The sequence below is a fragment of the Zeugodacus cucurbitae genome, chromosome 2 (genome assembly GCF_028554725.1).
Source record: "Zeugodacus cucurbitae isolate PBARC_wt_2022May chromosome 2, idZeuCucr1.2, whole genome shotgun sequence".
In the NCBI taxonomy this organism is placed as follows: Eukaryota; Metazoa; Arthropoda; class Insecta; order Diptera; family Tephritidae; genus Zeugodacus; species Zeugodacus cucurbitae.
This window is the reverse complement of record NC_071667.1, coordinates 21,849,240-21,875,171: the sequence shown is the minus strand read 5'-3', so window position 1 is coordinate 21,875,171 and position 25,932 is coordinate 21,849,240. Positions and strand designations below refer to the sequence as shown.

Below are 25,932 nucleotides of genomic sequence, written 5' to 3'. Positions count from 1 at the left end.
AATATAAATACACCTTTTCGAAAAAATCGAAGTTAAATTCGAAATTTAAATATGAAAAATTCAAATTTAATGATTAAGAACTTTAAGTTCAAAATTCTATATTAAAAAATTAAAATTTAATTTCAAGTATTTAAAACTCTAATATATACGTTTCAAATTTAGGATTGAATATTTCAAAATTCGAAATGAAAATTTTCAAATTATATTATCATCTAAATATCTTATTATCAAAATACGAATTTCTGATTCCAAGTTCATGATTCTAAATGAAAAATCGAAATTCGAAATATTAATTTCAAAGCCGAAATCCAAAGTTCGGATTTCAAAATTGTGGGAATAAAAGCATTCAAAATTTTTCGAATAATTCGAAAAGTGGATATTGCAACATCTCAAAAAGAGGATTTCATAAAGGCAACTTTTGGAATGTCTCTCAAAAATACTCCACTATTTATTACTTATTAACTACTTCAGATACTAGTTGTTATGGCAAATTGAAAGAAGAATACAGCAGTGCTGGTATACTCGAGTACTTTCATCGACAGCATCGCAGGTGCACACTGGCATTCGTACATATCAAACATGTGCACAAATATGTGCAAAATTGTAACGAATTGAGTGCAAAAATGCAAACCAATCATTTCCTTGCTGTGCAGCTGCCCAAAATTTATGCATTTGTTATGCACTTTCATATATGAATTCCAACATTTTTGCTTACTTTAAATGGAAGGAATATTTATTTTGCTGCGCTCTGTATTTTTTATACAAATTTCATATTTTTACAACAACAAACATGTGTATTTTGTAGTATATAGTATATCAACGCATATTTTCACTGGAATTGGTTGGTAAATAATATGCAGTTGTGTACACTTATGAACATATTCATACATATACGAAGAAGAATTTGCTGCAACAGTTGCTGGAGGCAGAAAAGTTGAAAAATTTTGTTAACGAAGGGAAGTGTTCGAAAAATTATGAGGAGTATTTGCCGCATATTTGCAAATACTGTAATGTAATAAAAGTGAAAATAAGCTAACTAACACTTCCGCTATTCGAAATAAAAACGCTTTCGGAAGAAGTTTTCGGAAAATCTAAAATAGCATTTCCTATTTTCATATTTTATTTACATTTCATTACTTTAGACTACTTCACTATTTTAATATGAAAGCATCCTAGAAAATTTAAAAGAAAATGTGAAAATATATGATGCAGAAGAAAGCAGTGACTTGAGTCCATTATATTGTCTTACAAGAATTTATATCCGAATACAAAAATAAAATGGAAAATATACAGAGGTAGTCAAAATTATTTACACATCATGCAATATGCTGATTGGATGATGCTGCAATATTAATGGTGGGATTTGGTATGACAGTTCCTACTAATCTTCTGCGTTCTCTTTGAGTTATCACAGGTTTCCGCCCAATTATCTTTAAATTGTCCTTGCAATATTTCGTTTCCTTCTTTTTAATAACATTATAAACAGTATTCCATCAAATTCTATAAATTTTAACTAACTCCGAAGCCTAAACCCGAGACTTAAACTTAGTAACAGTCTTTAATCTAGTTATAATCGATAATTCCTTTGTTTTCGACATTTTATTTACCAATTTTTATATTTTAAGGCTGAATTAGGTAGTTAAGAATGCAATAGAATCAAATTACTACTTTTGCTCAAACCAAATCCAAGGATAAAGGCTAAATCGCCGCGTGTAAATACTTTTGACGCAAAAAAAAATGTGTGTAAGTCCTTTTGACTACTGCGAGTCTTCAGTTCATTTGCTTATTTCCCGCCATATTTCTAGCTATTCTAGACAAACCGACTTCATTCGCTCAGGAATAGATCAAGGTTTACAACAACATTTTGTTACCCTGCGACAACAATAACAACAACAACAACAAGCGAAAGCTTTTTTTGTGTAACATGTAAAAAAACGTCCGATGTGTAAATAGATTTGACTACCTCTGTATTTTTAATTTTTCATTCTTTCCTGAGTTAGTGGATTTGCACTACTGTATCAGTCGTCATCGGGAAAATCATTCCAAATCAGTTGGAAATCAGAAGTGGAACAAAAATTTCCCTAATATAACTCAAACTTCTACTGAAAGTATCAAACTTCTTATACTCTGCTGGAAGTGTTGGTGAGGTCAAAGGTCAATTTGCGAATGGTGTACTTCAACAGTTTTTGTAAGAAATATTTTGAAACTAGAATAAGAAACTCATAATCTCTTGCATCAGAAATCTCTATGAAGATGTTTTCTCTCATGTATAATTAAACTCTGTAGAAATCTTGACAAATAATTTCTTGACAGCAAATATAGTTGTCTAACCAAGTGAGGTGCCAGTCTTTATAACTCTTCAAATATTCTTAGAAAGCAAGTAGCAGATAAACTTTAGACTTTTTTTTTGCTTTTAACAATAAACAAGGTTTACATAGGTATAAACGTATATATGCTTTTAGCCCAACAGTTGAATAACACAAAAGCGAAAGCGAAAACGAAAATTTTCAACGCAAAAGCACACATTTTGTTTTGACGCAATTTTTCAGCTTGGCCATTCAACAGCGCCAAGATACAGTTTGTTTGCGCGACGAAGCTGTAGTCTACACAAAGCTAAGTATGTGTATATGAAGTTTAAATTGCATGCGAGAGACCAAGAAGTAAAATAAAATATTTTTGCACGATTTTTGTTTAAATAGAATATTTAAAGAGACTAAAGACACATTGTAAGGCTATTAGAATACGCATGTCTAGCTATATGGATATAAAATGTTATTATACAACAAACTTACAGTTGTTCTTAAACGGATGGCTCTAATTGAAATGAAATTCCAAACCTAAATTAAATGAGAGAAACGCGTATATTTTATCATTTTCGATGTCCCATTTATGATCTTATTGTTGGAGCAGATAATCTTCAGATCAATCTAGGTCAACCAAAGTACCAAATTCTATTCAAAACTAAAGAGCTAGCAGAAACATGAAAAAAGCTTTCAACTGGTAAAGCTTTGTTCTAACAGAATCCCAAGTGTGATGTGCTCAAGTGAAAAATTCCGCTCATGGCGCAGATTTTCCGGACTGGTAATATTATATTATATTTATATAGGCGCATTAACGATTTAAAGCGTACATATATATTTTGAATACATGTAATTGCACGTATATGAAAACTGCTGCATTTTAATTAGTACAAGCCACTTAATTCTCACATAAGAAATTATTCACAAGAAAACGACAAAAAAAAACTAATTAAGCATTTCTGCATAGCTTTCAAGAGTCTGGTTATTTACCTTTCGAAGTTATCATAGACATACACATGTACATATATTTGCATATATAAATAGAGATACATATATTTTTTATACTTATATTGGTCATATTTATGGCCACATATATGTAAGTTCTACTTAAATCGCTTTGTGTGTGTCTTCATTAGAATTTATATATGTTTGTTTGTTTATCCGAAATTACGTTTATAAATAAAATTTGACGCTAACTTCGCTCTCTAACTTTTGCTTCAGCTATTACTCGTACTCTCACAATTGCTTTCTCTTGTCAACAACGAATTAGTCATTAAATAAGACAAATAAGACAACAGTCATAAGAATTTCCACCACCGGGGGAAGCGGAACCCAGTGTAATCACCAGTGAAATTTACTTTAGTTACATATATAGCCTACATGACAGTCATGATTTAGAAAATATAATGTATAAAAACAATGGCAGACAAGTTAAATACGCAATAGCTAATTGGAAGGAATGTAAATATATTTTTCTTCACATGAAACACCATACTTAAATTTCAAATTAAAAATATAATTTATTTTTCTTTTTACTCTGTTGGTTACTTTAGAACTAATGAGTTGTGGAAGTCACTTTTAATCTGTATACGATTCTTAAGAGATTTCTAAATAAAGTATGTGAGACACTTAAAAGTATATTTTACTAACAGTTAGCTAAAAGCATAGCATACATTTTGGCGCAATGATCAAAATTTTGAAAAGTTTATTCGAATTTTACACTATTGTTCTTAGTAAAGATATTAAATATAGTCAAATCTAGTTTAGAATCAGCGTACTTTTACAGCTAAAGTTGCCCACAGTGAAATGGTTATGATCCCAAAATAACCCTTTCTTGCTTATGTCACGTATATACTTCATTTATATTACGCATTTTTATACTCCCTTATGCATAGTGGGTGGCTTAATTTTGATGAAACCATATGTTCGTTATGTAGATTTATACCCCGCGGCTTGCGGTAAATACTAAATACAAATAATAGTTTATCAAAGAAATATTAGGTAAACAGTTCAAAGCTCCACTACGGCCCTTTTTACACACCTCCTCCTCCTCTCACGCTTTTGTTACATTCACCTACCCAACGAACTCTTATTTGCGCTGTTGTTATTAATAACTTACATTTACACGAATATATAACAGACTACATATAGGTATATATCCTTTAACACTTTCCTGCTTCGAAACACTCGGTTCGAACGTTGGAAATGCAAATCACGCGTCTTAATAATTTACAATTCGCAACTCATTAGGTTTGTTATATAATATAAAGACACCTATGCACATACGTATGTGTGTATATATGTGAGAATATGTAATAATTGTTGGCCAACAACAACAGTAATTACATGCATGTAAAAGCCAACACTTGTTTATGGAGGGGAAAAGGTTTTACGCCACTCAAATGACGGTCGATAGAGTAATTAACGTTAACATTTCGAGCGTACAGTGAGATTTCAATTATTAATATGTGCGGTGGTAAAAACATGGCAATTTTCTCGTATGATTTTTAGTTGATCGTTAAAGCAAATATTTATGATCCAAGCAACCTTACGCTCCTTTATTGGAAGACTCCGATATTTTCTGAATTAGACTGATTATAGTGTAGAGTCATTGAATACTATAGTACTTAGAGAATATCTAGAAAACAACAAACATAATACTTAGCCCAAACCCTGAGAGAGTTCTTGACAAAAGGTAGATGGCATTTTATTAGCAAGTTCTAGATGAACTTCTAAAAATCCGTACAGACAAATCTTTTCTATTACTCATCGTTCTAAACCGTAACTCGTTCAACTAATTTAGCATTAATCACTGGATGAAAGATCGATTAGTTGAGATTTCATTAAAACATACTCATTACATTCATGTTCAGGAGTCAAGTCTACCATATGGCCCTGTTGGGATACAAGGTCTGACTCCCTTACAACACAATAAAGCTGAATATTTATTTTAGCTTTCCTTGCATTTCCATGATTTCTGATATGGATAGAGACCGTTCCGCTGTGCAGCCAGCCTTAGGTGTAATGAACAGTGCGATTAACGCTTAATTTAGCAAGAGTGAGTGCCTTTTCGCTTTTGTATTTTGATGTCGATTATTAATTTAATATGCAAATATGCAAATATGCAAATATGCATAATTTTAACGATGCTACAAAAAGTTCGTGTTTTCACACACATCCTCGTACCTTATTAGCGCAAATATGTAAATTCCATGCGCATAACATATAAATTAGTAATGGCATATGGAAATTAGTACTTTGTGCGTTAATGGTGGTTACGCAAAATATACCAAAGAAATCATAAATGCTGGCACGAGTTTAAAGTCGTTTGTGGCTTCAATAAAATGCTTGTGAACGGCTGTGTTTCACACTTTTGAAGGTTAAGATTTGTAGAGTGTTTGTGGCACAATTTTTGATGACTTACATGGAGAGAGAAAAAATGGATTTTTGTATTGCGTGAATAAAGTTGATAGAATGAAATTTGTTGGAGAAAAAATGTGATGTTTCCTCAAAACAAAATATCACAAACCAATGAAAACGCGGCAATTTCTCGTTGTTTAGGCTTCAAATTGCTTCCAGGTTTATAATATTTTCCAGTTGTGACTTTTTACTCATCTCACATCTCATGAAAATGCTCGCTGGAAAGAAATTTAGAGACAGTGAAAAAGTATACACCGAGTCGCAGACATTTTCTTACAGATAAAATGGTTGTAAGATCCATATAAGCGGCGAATCCCTCAGTTACTTACATAAAAAACAAGACTACAGAAGATTCCAGGTTTGCAAATAAAATAATAATAAGTCAATATATTTATCAGAAGTATGTCTACGGATGCCTGCACATAAGTACAAATAAACTAGAGCTCTTGCGTCAGCTCCTACAATCATTATTTTAATCTTTCCAAGTGCACGACGTCATCACAACAACACCTAGCAGCATACGGCATACGTCTAGAAGTATGCAAACGTTAATATTACGAAATGGCATAAGTGATAACAGCTCAGCCATGTGCATGGCGAAAGTGCTGTACAAAAGATCGATATTTGAATAATTACACACACACTTAAACCGACGACTATAGTCAAGGTAACAATAACAACGAACAATGTCAATAAAGCAAAGTGCACGCCACAACAGCACTGAGAAATCAGTAATCACACAGTGCATAGCGCACAGCTGCAGTGAATACCAGCGTCATTACATGGCTTTAAAAACATCTTTAAACCGAAAAAAACACTCACGACACACGTCGTCACCCCGACCCACGTACTTCGATTGTATTTTACTTTGTCGCTTTACATACGTTGCACCGTGCCCTTTAAGAGCAGCACGACTTTAACGCTCTCATGCTTAACCTCTATTAAGGGCACGTGACCTCATAACGGTAGTCTTGCACTTGAATGTGAACTGCATGCGCTGCACTGTGTATGTTTGTGTTCTTAACCGTTTCAAAAGACAGTTGACGTCCTTAGAAGTGCAAGAACAACAGCAGCAATAACAGTAAATATAAATATTACAATGTAAGCAAAAACCGTTTTTCTTGGCATTGCCTTATTTCATGTCCTTGCAGGCACAGCACTTAACAAGTAATGTAAAGGCAGATATATACAAATATATGTATATACATCTGCTTATGTTTATAAATATATATATATATATATATGTTTTTATGTAAATATGTATACTCAAATATGCAAAAGTAACAGCAAAAAATGCCTTTGAATAACTTGTACTTGCCTTCTAAATTTCACATCACCAGCAGGTTGCTCATACGCCGTGGCGTTCATTTATTGGTAGCCGTAGATACTTAATTAAAGGCTGGGTGGAAAATGAGGAAATACCAAAGTGGCAGGGTCTATTAAAATCAAGTGAACGAGTTGCTCTAATTCACTATTTCACTGTAATTGAAAGGACTTGCTAAGTAGCTGAACTGCATGCAGTCATTACGCAGTCTAAGGCAAGAGGCAATAACACATTGACTGCCTGACTATCTAACTGAGGAATTTACTGTCCTGCTGATGCTTAATTTATTATTTTTCCCTGTTTTCCTTTTAGTAGTGCTTTGTTGCAACAAAGCTGGCATGCAGATCTGATTTCATTCATTCTTGTAACACAAGCATTCCCTGTTGGGAATAAACATTTTCTGCAATATTTCACAAGCAAGCGTATGCACAGTGGTTCCATCTCTCGATTTTTTTACAAAATGTAAACCGATGGCCTCTAAATTGCCCAAACTTCTTATTTTCAAACCGCGTTTTCCCAAAAATCTAACGGTACTTTTTAAAATAGAGTTAAGCGCATGAGCAACTGTATTTTTCTAAAGCACGTCAGACATTTTTTTTTTAATTTGCAGCAACAACGCACTTCAAATTGTTCTGGTAATTGTTCAGGTTAACGAATCAAGATTATTATACTCTCGCAACAAAGTTGCTAAGAGAGTATTATAGTTTTGTTCACATAACGGTTGTTTGTAACACCCAAAACTAAACGAGTTAGATATAGGGTTATGTATACCAAAGTGATCAGGCTGAAGAGTGGAGTTCAAATCCGAATGTCTGTCTGTCCGTCCGTCCGTCCGTCCGTCTGTGCATGCTGTAACTTGAGTAAAAATTAAGATATCTTAATGAAACTTGGCACACTTATTTCTTGGCACCATAGGAAGGTTGCTTTCTAAATAGAGCAAAATCGGACCACTGCCACGCCCACAAAATGGCGAAAACCGAAAACACATAAAGTGCCATAACTAAGCCATAAATAAAGCTATGGAAATAAAATTTGGTATGAAGGATCGCATTATGAAGGGGCATATTTGGATGTAATTTTTTTGGGAAAGTGGGCGTGGCCCCGTCCCCTACTAAGTTTTTTGTACATATCTCGCAAAGCAATAAAGCTATATAAACCAAACTTTATGCAGTCGTTTTTTTAGCCACTTCCTAATACAGTTCAAAAATGAAAGAAATCGGATCATAACCACGCCCACCTCCATACAAAGGTTCGGTTGAAAAGTACTAAAAGTGGGTTAACTCACCAACGAATAACGTCAGAAACACTAAATTTCACATAAGAATTGGCAGATGGAAGCTGCACTCAGATTTTTTTACAAAATGGAAAATGGGCGTGGCGTCGCCCACTTACGGGTCAAAATCCATATCTCAGGAACTACTTGACCGATTTCAATGAAATAATAGTTTCCTTACATCCCAATGATATGTTGTGAAAATAGGCCAAATCGCTTCACAACCACGCCTACTATCTATAAACCAGAACTTTGAAGACAATCTGAATCGTTTACTTTACAATATATAAAGTAAGCACTAGTGAAGATATCGGTGCAGAACTTTGCACAAATACTATGTTTATAGTGGGGCTGCCACCATTCCAAAAATAGCCGAAATCGGACCATAGGTTTTTAAGGCCCCATATATCGAACACGAGGACCTCGGTGCTTCTAACCTAATAATATGGTTTCCAACTTTCAATGGACTTTATACAATATATATGACGAATATGTGGGTCAAATTGTGTATTATATAATATAAATAAAGTTAAATAAATAAATTGCGAGAGTATATTTTCTAGATTTTTGGTAAAAATTTCAAAGCGATATCTCAACGGGAAGTAGTTATAACCGCACCTTCATACAAGCCGAACCACTGTGGTATGTGTTCAAGCTCTCTGTGCTCTCTTCTTGTATTTAATAAAAATCGTTGATCTACTGATGTCAGGTGTACTGATAGACAAGCTCTTTTAGTGCAAACACATGTCTTTTGAATCATAAAATTAATTATTTATTGCCTTGCATTTACTTAATTGGAAAGCAACGTAAGTTATTTTTACAGATACAAAAGATATTTTTGTATTTTACTAAACTCTTTTAAAAACATTACATGTGTAGTAATCAATATAAATACTATGTTACTCACTGTTTATGAAAACTTTTCCGGTCACTGTATATAATTAAATTGATTATATATAATACATATCATTAATAAAGTTCCAGTGCAGAGAGATTTCTGGTTCATTGAACCCACTCAACTATCAGTAGAAGATTCCTTATACAAACTTTTAACTAATACTTCATTCATTATTGCGTTCATCGGCATCTAACAGCAACATAACTTATTGGAAAAAAGTTAGTAAGCTAACTATAAAGAATTATTTGACTGCTTAACTGCCTTAATAATGGCATAACTTTGATTAGAGTTGCCGCACATATGACTAAATAATTTACATAATTATATCCCATTTATATAAATGGTACTCCTATACCACATCACAATAATGCTAATTCCTAGGTACAATCACCCTAGATGCTAAGCTTCGCTGGAAAGAGCATGTCAAGAAAAAAAAGTGCGAGCTTGATTTAAAAGTTGCTAAGTTTTACCATCTGGTCGGTAGGATTTCCACGCTTTCAATCGCTGGCTATGATCTTGGTGTGAATTCAGTAGTAAACGAAATAACCAAACCTGCAGAGACTCACGAAATGAGGCTTATACAGCATGTAAATGAAGAGGCATCCAGACTCATCGGTACAGCTGAACGAGAAAACCGACTGAAACGTAAGAGGCCTTCAGACTTAGCAAGGCAACTGTAGCAGCAAATGAATTTCACTAACATTTAGCTTTTAATTATTATATTATTTTTAACTTATTAGAATTTAATTGTTGTTAGTATTTAATCATTGTATACTAGGTACAATTGTAATTGTAAAATATTGTTTGTGCAAATGTGTCCATGTACGAATAGCAGAAGAAGGTGGAATAAAGTTTTAAATATCATTATGGACCTTTAAACCGAATTGAAATATTTTTAACAGAGTTGCCAACCACTTTTGCACATTTTTTCGTTTAATGTGCATTATATTAATATTTAGATTTCAATAAATGACCATTGCCACGTTCACAAAATGGCGAAAACCGGAAACAGATAAAGTGCCACAACTAAGTCATAAATAAAGCTATAAAAGTAAAATTTGGTATAAAGCATCGCACTAAGAAGGGACCGATTTGGATATAATTGTTTTAGGAAAGTAAGTTCCCTTAATAAGTTTTTTATCTCTTAAACTAATACTAAAGCCATATCAACCAAACTTTATGCAGTGACTTCCCCTACGGACCATACAATAAGTGAAATTGGATAATAACCACTCCCACCTTCCATACAAAGGATATACGTTAACTTACTAACGGAAAACATAAGAAACACTAAATTTTACAAAAGAAATGTCAGAAAAAAGCTGCACTCAGAGTTTTTAAAAACATGAAAAATGGAAGTGGCATCACCCACTTATATAATAAATGATGAAAAAATGGGCGAAATTGGCTCACAACCACGACTACTTCCCATATAACTCAATCTGATTCCTTCACTTTAAATATATACATTAGATACCAATGAAGATGGATTATACACAAATAATGTTTTTGAGGTGTGGTATCACTTAAGGATAAATTGTCGAAATCGGACTATACATTTTAAGGTCTCGGATATCGAACATAAAGAACTGAGTGCTTAAGTGTAATTTTTCACCCAAAATATCTGTAAATCTCTCAGATATTTTAATTTAATTCAGAGGAAATCTTTTTCTTCGAATATTGTGTCTCCGTACCACAAATGGTTGAAATGGGATAATACCTTCCATAACTCCCATATACCGTATATCGGTTAATATGTGAGATATCTTTAATTTTATTTCGTAAAATCTAAAAGTGAATCGCTTGACGATACTCAACGTTAGAAATGTCAAAAGAAGGGGTTTCACCTCATGAGACAGAGAATGAGAGAGTACCATAGTTTCATATGGTTGAAAAAATTAGGGTGTCATATTCTTTTCACAGATGCTATTTATAACATGTATTTGTCATATTCTGCTCAGGTAGTATAAACTGAACTATTATGAAATCGTATTTGAATAGACGTGGCAACGCCTGCTTTAGCTATGTATATAACAAGAAAATCAAGCGGTCAAAATTTATAAAATTATATTTTCGAAATATCGAATAGAAATTGTGTCATTTTGAAGCTCACCAACTCGAAACTAATTTTAATTGAAATAAATATATTTAGAATAAAACATTGTGAGTAATTTTGGAGAGAGTTATGGTAATCTATCTTTAACATCACTTTCACCATCAAGAAACGAATATTTTTTAATATGTTCTATCTGTTCAGCAAAATGCCCAACCCTTGGGTTCATTCATTTTATTTATTTTACACAAACCTTATACAGTTCACCTATCAGAAGTATTCATAAATATGCAAATATCTTTTGAGCAAATATGTGACATGACTTTAAATATGTAATTTATATGCTCAATTCTGAAGAGACAAAAGGTTGCCACAACTAGCTGTAGTTGAAACTTATACGCCACTGCAACAACAAAGACAATAAAAACGACTGATTACGACGAAGACCACAACTAAATGTTGCGATTGGGCAGCAGCATATTGCAGAGAGGTTAACAAAAAAACTTTATACTCGTATGTATGTATATATAGATAAAAGTTCCAATTACCAAACACAAAGAAAGTGTAAGCAGTTATATCTATTTATCAGGCACCTTTTGTGGCGGCCAACATATGAGCGCAGGAAAAAAGGGTTAACAACAGTTGTTTAATATTATTCTCTTTGCTTTTGTGTCCTTACACCTACACACACCACTGGGCTGGGCCAACGAATGTGCAACACGCGCCAAAAACTAAGCGGAAATGTCAAAGCGGAAAGAGATAATTCAGATTTAGAGCAGAAAAGTAAACTCAACAACTTTTCGTAAGCAGCACACAAAGCCTGGGTGCCGACTAAGCAAAACTACAACATACAAGCGCATGAGCACTCGATACAACAAACAACAATAACAACATGTTGTCTCAGCTCGATATCAGTTTTGGAAATGTTCTTATCTACACAGACGCGGCATATAAACGCAGGTGAGATTGTGCGCCGAAGGCTACGGCGAAGGTAAAAAATGAAAAATGCCAACAACAACACAAACAAATGGCAGAAAGCGTTATCGAGTAAAAAGGGCTGAAGTGCGCCAACACTACATGCGTGTTTTTTGTATATATGATTATGAGCACACACATATATATACATTAAAGTTAGTGAGATTGTTTGTTTGTTTGCAAAGGCGCAAAGATTAATGGCAAACGAAAATGTCTGCGTCGGCACTTTGGCAGCGCAAAACTTTTGCCGTTGTTGTTGTTTACTGCATAACTGTGTGCTATCAGTCGCACCTATATCAGTGAGCATGTGTGAGTGTTTGTAAAGATTTCTATTATCCTCATAATCACACGAAAAACTTAGACTCACGCATAGCAGCGCAATTTTTTAATATTACCACACATGAATGCACAAATAAAGATGTCCTCTGCTTGTTTGTGTTTTTTTTTACCGTTTTCTCTCAAATCTCATTTATTTCGCTTTTTGCAGCTCTTCAACTATGCCCACGTACCTACCACTTGCTGATAGGATTTTTTCTGCCACATACTTTTACTATTTGTGGGCGCGCACGCCTATTATGTCGCTACGGTTAGCGGCGTGGGCTTATTTCACTATTATTTTTTTGTTCGCTGTATGTATGCGTGTGTGTGCATTGTTGATGGCAGCCGTAATTCACAGCATCATTTATCTAAACGAATTTGTTCAAAGCGAATATAATGTCTGGTGCGAATATTTTCTGCTGTAATGGTTGAGCAGGTAGTGACAACACTATTGAGTTCGCTGTTCCACATGTACATACGATACAGTTGTTGGTCACTAAATTGGAAACAACATCAACAAAATCGACACTGAATATTGTTTAAATTGGAGCAATTCAGGTGAGTAATGCAGTTGATGGTCATTAAATTTAAAACGTTAACATTTCAATTCTTCCAACGGTACATACAGTTGATGAGTACTAAATAGAATAAACAAATAGAGTTTATATGTATAAAGCTGATAAAAAAAGAATAGTTAGTATAATAGTGCAATTATTTCTTCTTAAACAAAACACTCAAAAATAATCATGCAAATAAAAAAATAGTACACTAACTAGCCAGATAAATATATACAATACAAAATATAAGTTAGAAAGTCACCCAACATTTTATACTCTCGCCATTCAGTTATGTAATTTTATTAATTATGTATTCCGTGTATTCACCAGAAAATCATTATATATAATATATATATATAGTATATGTAAGCTGGGCTAATCCCTAGACTGCTTCCAACTATTTTTATCACCAAGCTACATTGTATCCAAGATTATACGCTCACTTAATTAGCTAAACTATCACACATATTAACCAATATAATTGATATAAAATCCACAGGAAGTTTAAAAACCGTATATGAGGTACTCAGGTTCTCATGTTCGTTATATGGGGCCTTGAAAAGTTATAGTCCGATTTCAACGACTTTTAGACGGGCGATGTCACACAATAAAAGCAAAGTTTTCTTTACTGGGGCTTAATTTATAGATTGCTAAGTGAATGAACCAAATGGACTTAAAAATCGTATTATATGGGGAGTAGGCGTGGTTGTGAACCAATTTCAACAATTTTGTATACGTAACATCATGGTATCATGAAAGTATTATGTACCACATTACGTAAATTGGTCTTGTAGTTACTGATATATGGTTTTTGACTTAAAAGTAGACGAAGCCCCGAAAGTTTTCATATTCTCCTTAATATGAGCGATGTCAACATCAGATGAAACGACACTAGGAGTTTTCGAGAGGAAAATTTTGCGCAAAATGTATGGTCCTCAGAACATAGGCAACGGCGAATACTGTAGACGATGGAACGATGAGCTGTACGAATTATACGACGACATTGACATAGTTCAGCGAATAAAAAAACAGCGGCTACGCTGGCTAGGTCATGTTGTTCGAATGGACGAAAACACTCCAGCCCTGAAAGTGTTCGATGCAGTACCCGCTGGTGGAAGCCGAGAAAGAGGAAGACCTCCACTGCGTTGGAGTGACCAAGTGGATAGCGACCTGGTTACACTTGGGATCTCCAACTGGCGCCGAACTGCGAAGGACAGAGAGAAGTGGTGCACTATCGTCGATTTGGCTATAACCGGCTAAACGGTTGCAACGCCAATCACATACATATACATGAGCATTGATTGCTGTATGTATAGAACTCTTCCGGATCACATAACACGACGTATTGGATTACCTTTAATGATAGTTTTCCATGATAATTATATAGATAATTTCCACTTTATAATTTCCCTATCTCAATTCGCCATATTTTCATATGTACTTATATATTATATAGTATTTCACCGTTATTATCCCACATATGTTAGTACATAGCAATATTTCTTCACATATATGTGCATATGAAATTATATATATAAACATATACATATTTCTATATTTATGTATGATTACATGCGTTTTCTGAAGCCTCACTAATATCCGCGCATTCATAACCAACGACACCGACAGCGACAGCGGCAAAATTTCAAAGAGCTTCACAAATCAGCCAGTGACAACAGTCAAAAGCTATTATGCTACAGATTAGATACGATTAAAAGCTTATGCCGTTGTTCACTTGTTCACTACTCACTGATTAGCGCTAAATGAAATGTTGCCGGCGCGAAGTCAAGCGCACTTTAAGTCACACACAGCAGCAGCTTAGCGCTTTAGGCTGAATGTGAGCGAGCGCTTCACATGACACACATACACTTTCTTATGTATAGACAAGTATGTATATACAAACAAGGATGTGACATCGTATAGTATACATATACATTTACAAGCCAAAATATATGTTTGGTTCTTTAAGTATATTCACATAAATTACGCATTTTTAGACACTGTAGTTATAAAGTTATTTTGACAACAGTTCATGTGCTTAAGATTTATGATGACGCCAAATTAATTCACGTTTGCGGAGGACATATATTTTGATCTCAAGTATATTTTTGTTTTTCCTTTTTTCTTTTTTGAAGAGGAAATGGAACATGCACAAAAATTATAATAATTGTAAGACATAAGATTAGCAATTTAAATGGAGCATCTGCTGGGGATCAACACCGGTGGCGTACAAGTAACTTCTGGTATAGGGTGACAACCTGCCCCGCGTTATTGAAAACAGTCGTGGAAACTCTTTTCCCAGCGCAGTCTTTGTATGAAAGACAGCCCCGAGTAGAAGGCCTAGGTGAATTAAATGTACCGATAATCACGGACGTGGAGGTGATTCAAGCGGCAGACAGATTTGGTAATTCCAAAGCGCCTGGTCTGGATGGTATTCCAAATAGAGCCTTAAAAATTGCCATCAAACACAATACAAGAACATTCGCTGAATTGTTTACACGGTGTCTGAGAAAAGGTGTCTTCCCGAGAATTTGGAAAAAACAACGTCTGGTCCTGTTGCAGAAGCCCAATAAACCAGCCTAGCTCATACCGACCGCTTTGTATGCTGGACACGACTGGTAAAATTCTGGAACGACTAATCTGTGTAAGATTGGAATCACACTTAAAGGAGGAGTATCAGGGACTATCCAATAACCAATACGGATTCCGGAAACAGATGTCAACCATCGATGCCATAAAAAGGCTTACGGTTATCGCTAACGAGGCCATAGAAGGGTCAAGGTGGATGTATGGATCAAAGGAGTACTGTGCAGTAGTCACTTTTGATGTTCGAAACGCCTTTAACTCGGCATGTTGGTCTCATATTATAGACGCCTTAGAACGTAAGGCAACACCGGAGTATTTAGTTAGGATTGTCGCCAGTTACCTTTCTGATCGAGTGTTATTATACGACACCGAAGAAGGACCCAGAAAATATATAGTAATAGGGGGAGTGCCGCAGGGTTCAGTACTAGGGCCACTTCTGTGGAATGTATTGTACGACGGGGTGTTGCGTCTCCCACTACCGAGGGAGGTAAATATCATTGGATACGCTGATGATATCGCAGTAACCGTAGTAGCGAAAGAGCTTGTCGAAATAGAGAATATATGTAACTATACAGCAGTAAAAATCAAAGACTGGCTTACATCAACAAAGCTGCAGCTTGCTGGTCAAAAAACTGAGGCGGTGCTCATCACCAGCAGAAAAAAGCTGGAAAATATTACTCTTACCATCGACGGCTATAGCATCACGACACAACCGGCGCTGAAGTACCTAGGAGTACTAATAGACGCGAGACTTAGCTACAAGAGGCATATTGACAAAGTTTGCGAGAAAGCAGCACGGGTAACGGCAGCCTTGACGAGGATAATGGCCAACATTGGCGGTCCAAGCCAAAATAGGAGAGCACTATTGGCCAGGGTGAGCCAATCCATCATAATGTATGCGGCACCCATATGGGGACCAGCCCTACAGCATAAGACGTATACAAAGAAAGCGAAATCAGTAGTTCGACTCAGTGCCATTAGGGTTGCTTGTGCTTTTCGCACGGTATCCCATGAAGCTGCCGGGGTCATAGCTGGCATCATACCGCCAGACATTATGGCTATGGAACTCAAGAGAGTATACGATAGGGCAAAAAGCGTTAGCAGACGTCAAACAGTTGAGGAGCGGAAGGAGGAAAGACAAGTGAGCCTCAACGAATGGCAGCGACGATGGGACGCAGCAACGACTGGGAGGTGGACACACAGAAGCGTGCACATATGGATAGAGAGAGAGCATGGAGAAACTGACTTCTACCTGACTCAGTTTCTGACGGGTCACGGATGTTTTAGAGAATATTTGTATAAATACGGTCATGATGACGGAACGAATTGTTCTTTTTGCGGCAATAGCGAGGAGAACGCGCTACACGTATTCTTTTCCTGACCAAAATATGAATGTGAAAGAGTGGAATTAGCGAAAATTACATCGGATAGAGTGACGCCGGATAATATCGTGCTGCACATGATTAAATCGAATATGGTATTGGATAGAGTAAGAGCGTGGTCTGCGATAGTCCTCCAAGAGCTCAGAAGGAAAGAGTGGCAACGCCGCGAAAGTAGAAGAATAAACGAAGAGTAGGCTGCGTGCGTGCATGTGGCCTCATGAAGAAATGCCTAACGGCGGTTGCGTGGGGCGTATATGTACAAGCGAAGACTGCGAAGTTAAGGGTTTAGTACGTAGGCGTATAGATCTGCTAGTCCGTATGGGCGTGGGCCCGAATGAGGTGCATCTCTAGCAGACAATACGAATCGTGCATATCGTCCGTAAAAATGACGGTATCTTTGGAAGATTCCCCCTTCGAAATCAAAAAAAAAAAAAAAAAGGGTGACACAAGCATATGAGATATAGATGATTATGTGAATATGAAATGTATAGATACTATTGATGTGGTGCTTCACAATACACATACATATATTATTTTGGAAAAAGTATTTTTCCGGATTGGTTTGATAACTTTCTCAGAAACAAAACAAAGAAAGAGATAGTGAGAGTATAATGTTAGAGAACGAAAACGAACAAAACCATGCACTCATTAGTCAATCCTTGCCTTTAAGAGAGATAGTGCGAGTAAGAGAGAGAGAGAGAGAGAGATAAATTGGCCTACCAGCAGATCTCAAAATAGATAGCGTTAGACAATAGCGAATAACTGCTGTCGGTGGATAACTGTCACTGTTCGCAACAGCCACATAAAATATAATTTGAGAGAGAGGGGCATGTAGAGATCATTATAAAAGAGTAATGAAATTAATGAATATTATGAGATATGTTATCATTTCAGAAACATTACTGTACTAAAGAGAGTACAAGGTGATTACGAAAATATAATAATCGTCTCTAGTCAATAATTGTCTAGACTGAGTAGTGAATTGTAAATAATCGTTTTATAGAAACCACAAATCGACTATAGCGACCTTAAAGGGTTCAAATAAAACAGTTTTGAGAATGATTGGGTAAAACGCTTACAATTAGTTCCTTAACTATCTCAGATGCGAATTATGTAAGCTTTATAGGCCTCACGGTAATATTTATGTAATAAAATAAATATTCTCTAAGTTGCGAAAAAATTTTTATAATAATCTTTATAAATATCGTTAATACGTTTACTTGTATTTATACCAAAAAAAAATAAATGTAATTGTCTTACATAACTACAAATATCGCCATTTTGGATAAAAAAAGCTCCAAAACAAAAAAATTAATTAGCCTTGCAGCACACTTTCACAAGAAATGCACTTCCACGCGACTAATTAAATTTAAGAGCAGTTGAGCTAAGTCGACACAATTGGATAAAGGCGCAATAAAATCGCCTTACCTTACATACAGTCAGTTAAGAAGCCAGCGGCTGAACACTAAACACTGACATTCAAAGAAAACTCAGCTGAAAAGCGGCAGTAGAAAGTGAATTAGGCAACAAAAGAAAATTTCAAAAGCTTTTGGTTAGAAGCTTTCACATGCAAATATAATTTATGCTTCAACGCCGCATGCTACAGCTAAAGCCGATTTATAAATTACTACTGCGGCGAAGAAAGAAATCTGTAAAATGCAGCAATAAAGGTGAGCTGAGATTTCGCGTTTTCACAGTAACTTGAAGATTTTCTTTCGCTTTCAATTGAATTTATTGCGCTCTCCTCTGCAATGCCGCGCTGGTACGTAAATGCAGCAAACAAATCGAGACAAGAAAAGCCGCTGAAATTGAGTAGCGCCAAGAATGCGGTTGGACATTTTATGACGGTACCCAAACAAAAAAGAAAAATAAAAAAAAAAAATGAAAAACACAAAGAGGAGCTTGGAAAAATATGCAGCAGCAACAGCGCGCAACCCCAGCTGGACTGCAGTTTATTTATTTGTATGTGCGTTAGTGAGCACGCACACATACACAGCTAATGCGATTTTTTGCGCTGCAATTGCTTCACAAAATAAATATTTCCTTTTCCGGAGACTTTTTGCCTGAAAGCAGTGAGTGCGGCAGCTTTAGTCGTTCAAATGAAAAATTTGTATTGTAATTTCATGGAATAAAAGTGAAATTCTAAGTGAAAAGAAATTACTGAAGAGCTTAAAAATACAAAAATAATCAATGCTCTACCGCTGGAAAGAGAACTCATAGAAGAGAGACGTGAATAATACGGAATACGCAATGAATTAGCCCATTCTCATTAGAACGGACAAAATTATTCTTATTCTAATATTGTTATATTTTTATAAGCTGGGTATCTTTACACCAAGAAAGAAAATCTGCACAAGAGACCTGAAACCACTTTGCTGACCAGATTCGGTTCATTTATTATGAAACAATCGAGTACTAGGCCGAGAAATATTGAAAATGAAAAAAACTTTATTGTATACTACATTAGTCGCTTTTCGAAATCACTATTATGATAAAAATAAAACTAAACAAATAAAGAAGGGCTAAGTTCGTGTGTAACCGAACATAGTATACTCTCGCTATTTATTTATATCATTTTATTAAGATAAAATACAATTTTCGGCATTAAGACTAATAGAATAACGAAAATCATCATATATAGTATATGAGGGCTGAGGTAATTCCTGAGCCGATTTCACGCATTATCGCCACCAATGTACACTCACTTAATTTAACTAAGATATTTCACAAATTAACTGATTTATATGTAAGATATTAAGCCCATCGTATTTTTGAAAAACATATAATAAGGTCTATGGGAGCTAGGGAAGTGATTTCGCGATTTTAACCATTTTTGGTACAGAGATATACCACTAGAAGGAAAAGATTCCCTCTGAATTAGATTAAAATATCTGAGAGATATACCGATATTTTCGGTGAAAAATTTCCCTTAGGCACTGAGTTCTTCTGGTTCAATATCAGGGATCTTGCAAAGTTACAGTCCGATCACGACAATTTTTTCACAAGTGATGTCACAGCTCAAATATTATTTTGTATTTGTGTAAAGTTTTATTCCACTATCTTGATTGGTTCATAATGTATAGTTTATAAAGTGAAGTTATATGGAAAGTAGGTGTGGTTGTTAACCGATTTCATCAATTTTTCATCAGTGTCGTCAGGGTGTCAAAAAAAGTATTATATACGGAATTTCATTGAAATCGATCGAGTAGTTTCTGAGATATGATTTTAAACCCTCCATCATATTCCATTTCTTAAAAAACATCTGAGTGCAGCTGCCATATCTTCTGAAAAACTGAGGACAGGGTTTTTCTGGTGTTTTCCATTAGTGATTTAACGCGTAATTTTCAACGTAGCTTTGTATGTGAGATGGGCGTGGTTATTAACCGAATTCAACTGTTCTTATGGTGTACGTAAGGGAAACGACTGCAGAAAGTTTGGTTTATAAAGATTTATTGGTTTGCGAGATATATACAAGGAACCTATTTGGGGCCGGGGTCACGCACATTTTTCCAAAAAAATTACATACAAATACGCCACTTCCTAGTGCGATTGCTTATGTGTAGGTTATAGTTTTATTTATGGCTTAGTTATGACACTATATATGTAGGCAGGGAACATAGAAGCGGACAGAAATACTGGTACTAACTATTACAACCCTGACAGACTGACCGAACTTGACGAGACGCCGACACGGACACTAACACGGACAACAAAAGAAGAACAGAAAAGAAAACGAATTCAGTCTTGGTATAACCATAGCGTAAGATAGATCTCGCTAAAAAACTAAAGATTATCTTACAACCTACTGTAACTAAAAACTAATATATTAATTAAATTTACAACTAAAAATGTAAAATGTACTGAAATAAGAAAACATTAATAAAAACTGAATTGTTCCCACATATATGTTTTTGGTTTTCACCATTTTGTAGGCGTGGCAGTAGTCCGATATCGCCCATCTGCAATGCCAACCGTCTCATGGTGCCAAGAAATATATGTAGCAATATCTCTATTTTTACTCAAGTTCATCGCTTGCACGGACTCACGGTCTGACGGACGGGCGGACAGATATCCGGATTTCGAATCCACTCGTCATCCTGATCATTAAATATAGATATATAACCTTTTATTTCTGGGTGATACAAACAACCGTTATGTGAACAAAATTATAATACTCTGTACAACATATTACAAGAGTATAAAAAGAAGAAGGCAGTACATTTATACAACGAAAAAAAAAAACAAAAATCAATATAATTCTGGCATTCCATTAACACTAAATTATATTTTAAATAACGTCTACCACCCACTTCTTATACATATGTGTGTATGTATGTATATAGTATGCATGATATTGTTAATTATATATACTTTTTCTGCATAATTATTTCACAAAGTTTTATTGTGTTCAGGCAGTTTAATTATCATTGTCAAACTGAGCAAACAATTATGTTGCGTATACGACCTGTTGCACATGCTGAAAATTATTACAGTAACAGGGTGTGTAAAAAGTCTTAAAAGTTGTTTTGAATCACTGAAAAGATGTGCAGAAATAAATGTAAATTAGCATTAATAGAATCCCAACTTTAGGTCATATTTGGCGCGCTACTTTCATAAAAAAAACCATTGTCCGACAGGTGGTACTGTGGTCGGAATATCTTGAAAAATTGTTATTGTAAAAATAATTTCTGTTTGATTGTTCAACAGCCTGTATATTCCATTAAACAATATTAACAACCGAAAAAAATGAAAAAAACGCAAAAACCACAAATGGCATTGTTTTAATTATCTGCTTGGCAGGACATCGCAGCTACAAAATCCACGCCACCGCAAAACCCTTGTTAACATGCCACTACTGTGTGCGGCCAGTGCACACGGCTTAAGGTCAATAAATGCCAAATTGAGAGAGAGAGAGAAAGTAAATATTAGACTTAAACACATTTCGAGTGGAATTAACGGTTCGCAAACCACAAACACATATACCGTTATATATAAATATATGAATATGCGCTTTTTCATGAATTATTACTGTTATTTAATTAAGAATTGGAATTAAAAGTGGTCTGTGACAATGGTAAGCCTGCAGGGTTTTGAAAATAAACATATTTAGCTGAAAAAAATTGCGGCATATTTAAAGCAATTAGTGAAATAAATGCAAATAAAACCGTTTTTCACGCGAATATATGAAAATTAGTGAGGTTAATTTTTGCTTTCGTTTTGACCAGTGTTGCATATTTTTTTTTCTTGTTTCCGGAATGTTTTCTCATTGATCTTATTTCACTTTATAACAGAGAGCAGCGTCGGGTATTTTCGAGTCTGTTCAATCTCACTATCTTAAATACAGCACGAGTGTGTTGTAACACTCTTCAAACACATGTTCGATCGAGTTTGGCACCCGAAGCGAAAATAACGCAAACGAACAATCACGACGCTCCTATCTTCGAGTTCAAGCAGCAAACTCGGATTTTGTGTATATTATTTTAGGTCAACAACTTTGCTCCCGCCTTTTTTTTGTAAATTTAAGGCTTTTTTTTGTATAAAAACGGTTACAAAAATGTTTGGGATGCAAACAGATCTCTACAAATATTTTGTTGGGTTAATGTTGACACAAATGTCCAAGATCGATATAAAACGATTTAATCGACCAGTGCTTGACCCTAGAGACATCTATTGGAAAACGGCGGAAGCAAAGTTGTAGACCTAATATTTTCGGGTGTGTCCTACACGTGTTGATTGTGATCAAAACACTCGAATGGCACTCGAAGACCAATGAATAATAGATAAACATACGTACACACATGTATGTATGTATGTTGGCGTCGGGATGTCGCGTTCTGTCTTAGCTTCGTTTGTTGAATAATTTGAATATTAGACGTACATAGTACATATTAAAATAGAATAATTCAATTTAAGAATAGAATTAACTCAAAACTTACTTCATTTATTAATTAACAAATCATAAATAAAAAAACAAACATTTCATTGCACTTAAATATTTTGATTTTTTTTAATCATAAATTTTAGGAAAAAAATTAATAATAGAAATAAATAAAATATAATAAAATAAAGAGTAAACAAAACAAACAAAACTACTAATCGTTGATAATCACTACGCAATAGCATGACGGCCGATTACATACATATTGCCAAATTTTGTGCACACTCGTGTGTAACTCGATCACACTCAATACGATCGGGTTTAGAGTTCCAGCTCGTTCATAAACGAGTGTCAACTCGGCACTCTGTTAAAACAAACAAACATATATGCTTGTGGTTCGAGTGTCGCGAAAGGCTTGTTCGTTTTGAACTTGTCTCCTGCATGTATTGACCATGTATTCATACTGAAAAGTTTGATCAAACAAAATCAGACTGGACATTCGAGTGTGCACGAAAATGATGTAACCGTTGCAGATCTCTGCTTTATAACACGATTTGTGCTAGTAAGATTTGTTACGGATCGGATCGATTTTATTCATATAAATATTATTTTAACTATGGCTGTCACATATTTAAAAATTAATATTTTTCCAAAATACAAAACCGATATTAACACTTTAAAAACTGTAATATTTTTAAATATTTTTAATTTGATTTGGTAAAAAAATATATGTAAAGCTTTTCATTGATAATTTTCAATAATATCTTCAGTATAATATTGTCCACTCACCCTTCACTAGCGTCAGTATGCCGAGTGGCATCACCAGCACCGCCACCATAAGATCCGTTATCGCCAGAGACATAAGAAAATAATTTGTTACATTCTGCAGACGTCGCTCTAAATAGATCGCCAGACAGACAAGTATATTGCCCGCGGCAGTGGCGAAGACCAACACCAGCGCCAACAAGCCCCAATAGTTGTTCTCATGTGTTTCATATGAATCAAAGGGGTCACTGAAGTCCGTCGCCACTGTCGTGACGTCTTGAAGCGTTGTGATCGTGCGCAGGCGAATACCATTTGCTGAAGCCATTACGTATTCTGTGGTATTAAATGTCACATTGTTGTTGTTGCTGTCGGTGCTCCACAACACCGCAAAGCCGGAGGCTTCGTACAGCTCCTCGCCACTGCCGTCGCCATTGAATATATTGCTGCCCCACAACTGTTCCGAACTGGCGCTATCGTACACCGACGCCGATGCGGACGCGGTTGCGGACAATGCAGACGGAAGCGCCGCCACCGCAGTGCGGCCGCCAGAGATGGCATTTGTAGCTCCACCGGACGCTAAGCGCCGTGAGGCCACATCCAGCATGTTGTACATATGCATATTTATGAATGAATTTCTGTTTGCTTTTAAGAAGTTTATAAGCTCTATATTATTGTTATGGTTTTTGTAATAATTTTTTGCAACATTTCGTACTCCTGCTGTCAGCTCCAACCTTGAGCTCAATAAATCACTTGCACTTGCGGTATGAAATACTTAACGTGCTCTTTGTTGCATGCAACAACAATGTTGCAAAGCCTCATGCGTCTGATTATTCTCTGTCACTTATGATTTTTGGCTGTTCAACAGTTGGTGCAAATGAGTTTCCTTTCGCCAGGTGTCTTCTGAGCGGATATTACGCTATGCACTTGTAGCAAAGTTGCGCAGTTGCAAATTGATTTTCTTGCCGTTATTTTGTCTTATTAATTACTTCTTTGTTATTACGTTTATTTTTTGTTTTTACTTTTGATTTCGCAATGGGAAATTAATGCTTTCGTCGTGACATTTCGCGCTGGCAAGGAAATTACCACTCGGAATAGTTGCAACATTTTGTTGCAAGTTCTTGTAAGTGTCAAATTGAAATTCAACAATGTTTTTTGCACAATTTTGTGATTTCGTATTTGTTGGGCTTACATGCTGAATCAAAACCTGTAAACAAAAAAAGATAAGAAATATTTGAACGTCAGCAGTTTATAAATGTAATTGTAAGCTTGGAATTATTCATGTTCATTTCAGATTACATTCTCTCATTGTCAAATCCACATTTATTCTACTCCTTGGTATAAAATACCAGGTTTGACCACACTTCTAATTCTTTACATTCTTCAAGTATCACTAATATCGGAAAATGTGAACTCCTTCCAAGGTTCGGTTTAGATAAACTTTGAGAAGATTTTATGTTTTTTATTTGTTTTCGCGAAATATTTTTAAGCCCACGATCCGTTAATCACACACAAAGACCAATGGACACTCAGTTTTTAAAGCTCCTGATTATAAATGATTCTCTACTTGTAAGTTCTTTACTCTACTTGCAAGTCATATCTGCAGTCTTCTGTATCAATATTTGTTACAAGTAAATAATTCAAAACAACGGCTTACGATTTGCTAAGGGTGATCCCTATAACATCCGCCCGCAGACCAGCCTAATCTAACCTAGTTCTTTAGGTTTGAAAGTTGTTAAAAATATGGAGAGTGAGTAAGATATTATCACAATCTGTCCGATTTCGGTTTTGAGACACCTATAAAATATCCAACGATCCCACTAAGCAGAGAACACTAAACTTCTATTAGTATTTCTACCGTCCCAAATATGATCTCTCTCAACCACCTCATCTGTCGCTGAAGAACACTCCACGCACTGACTCAGAAGCTCTACGAAACACTTGCCTGAGCTGTAGCATCACATGAATATTGTTATAATATCTACCATAAATACGTTAATAATACTTATGTATATGCTGCATATTTTATATGCGCTATATTATAACGTTCTCTGGCAAAGTTTCTAATACCAATTTGTCAAAACTTATGTAATGCCAGTGCTGGCAGCTGCACCACTACAGCAACTGCAGCCAGTCAACCTTTCGCTGCTACTACGCGACCTGAGCGACTTGTTCACATGTCCCAGTGACCATTTATCAAAAACCA

At 35.3% G+C, this 25,932-nt stretch overlaps 1 protein-coding gene across 2 annotated transcripts in view; it reads right to left on the bottom strand.

Moving 5' to 3' along the window:
• Positions 1-25,932, bottom strand: part of LOC105215834 (5-hydroxytryptamine receptor 2A) — a 136,330-nt gene that overhangs the window by 94,600 nt on the left and 15,798 nt on the right. The window contains exon 2 of one of the 2 annotated variants that reach the window (XM_054233839.1): positions 23,754-24,933. In XM_054233839.1, the coding sequence (XP_054089814.1) occupies positions 23,754-24,348 (595 nt within the window). In that variant the 5' untranslated portion in view covers positions 24,349-24,933. Of the gene's footprint in view, positions 1-23,753; positions 25,086-25,932 lie in introns of those variants that run through there. The other variant, XM_011189993.3, reaches the window with a different exon arrangement.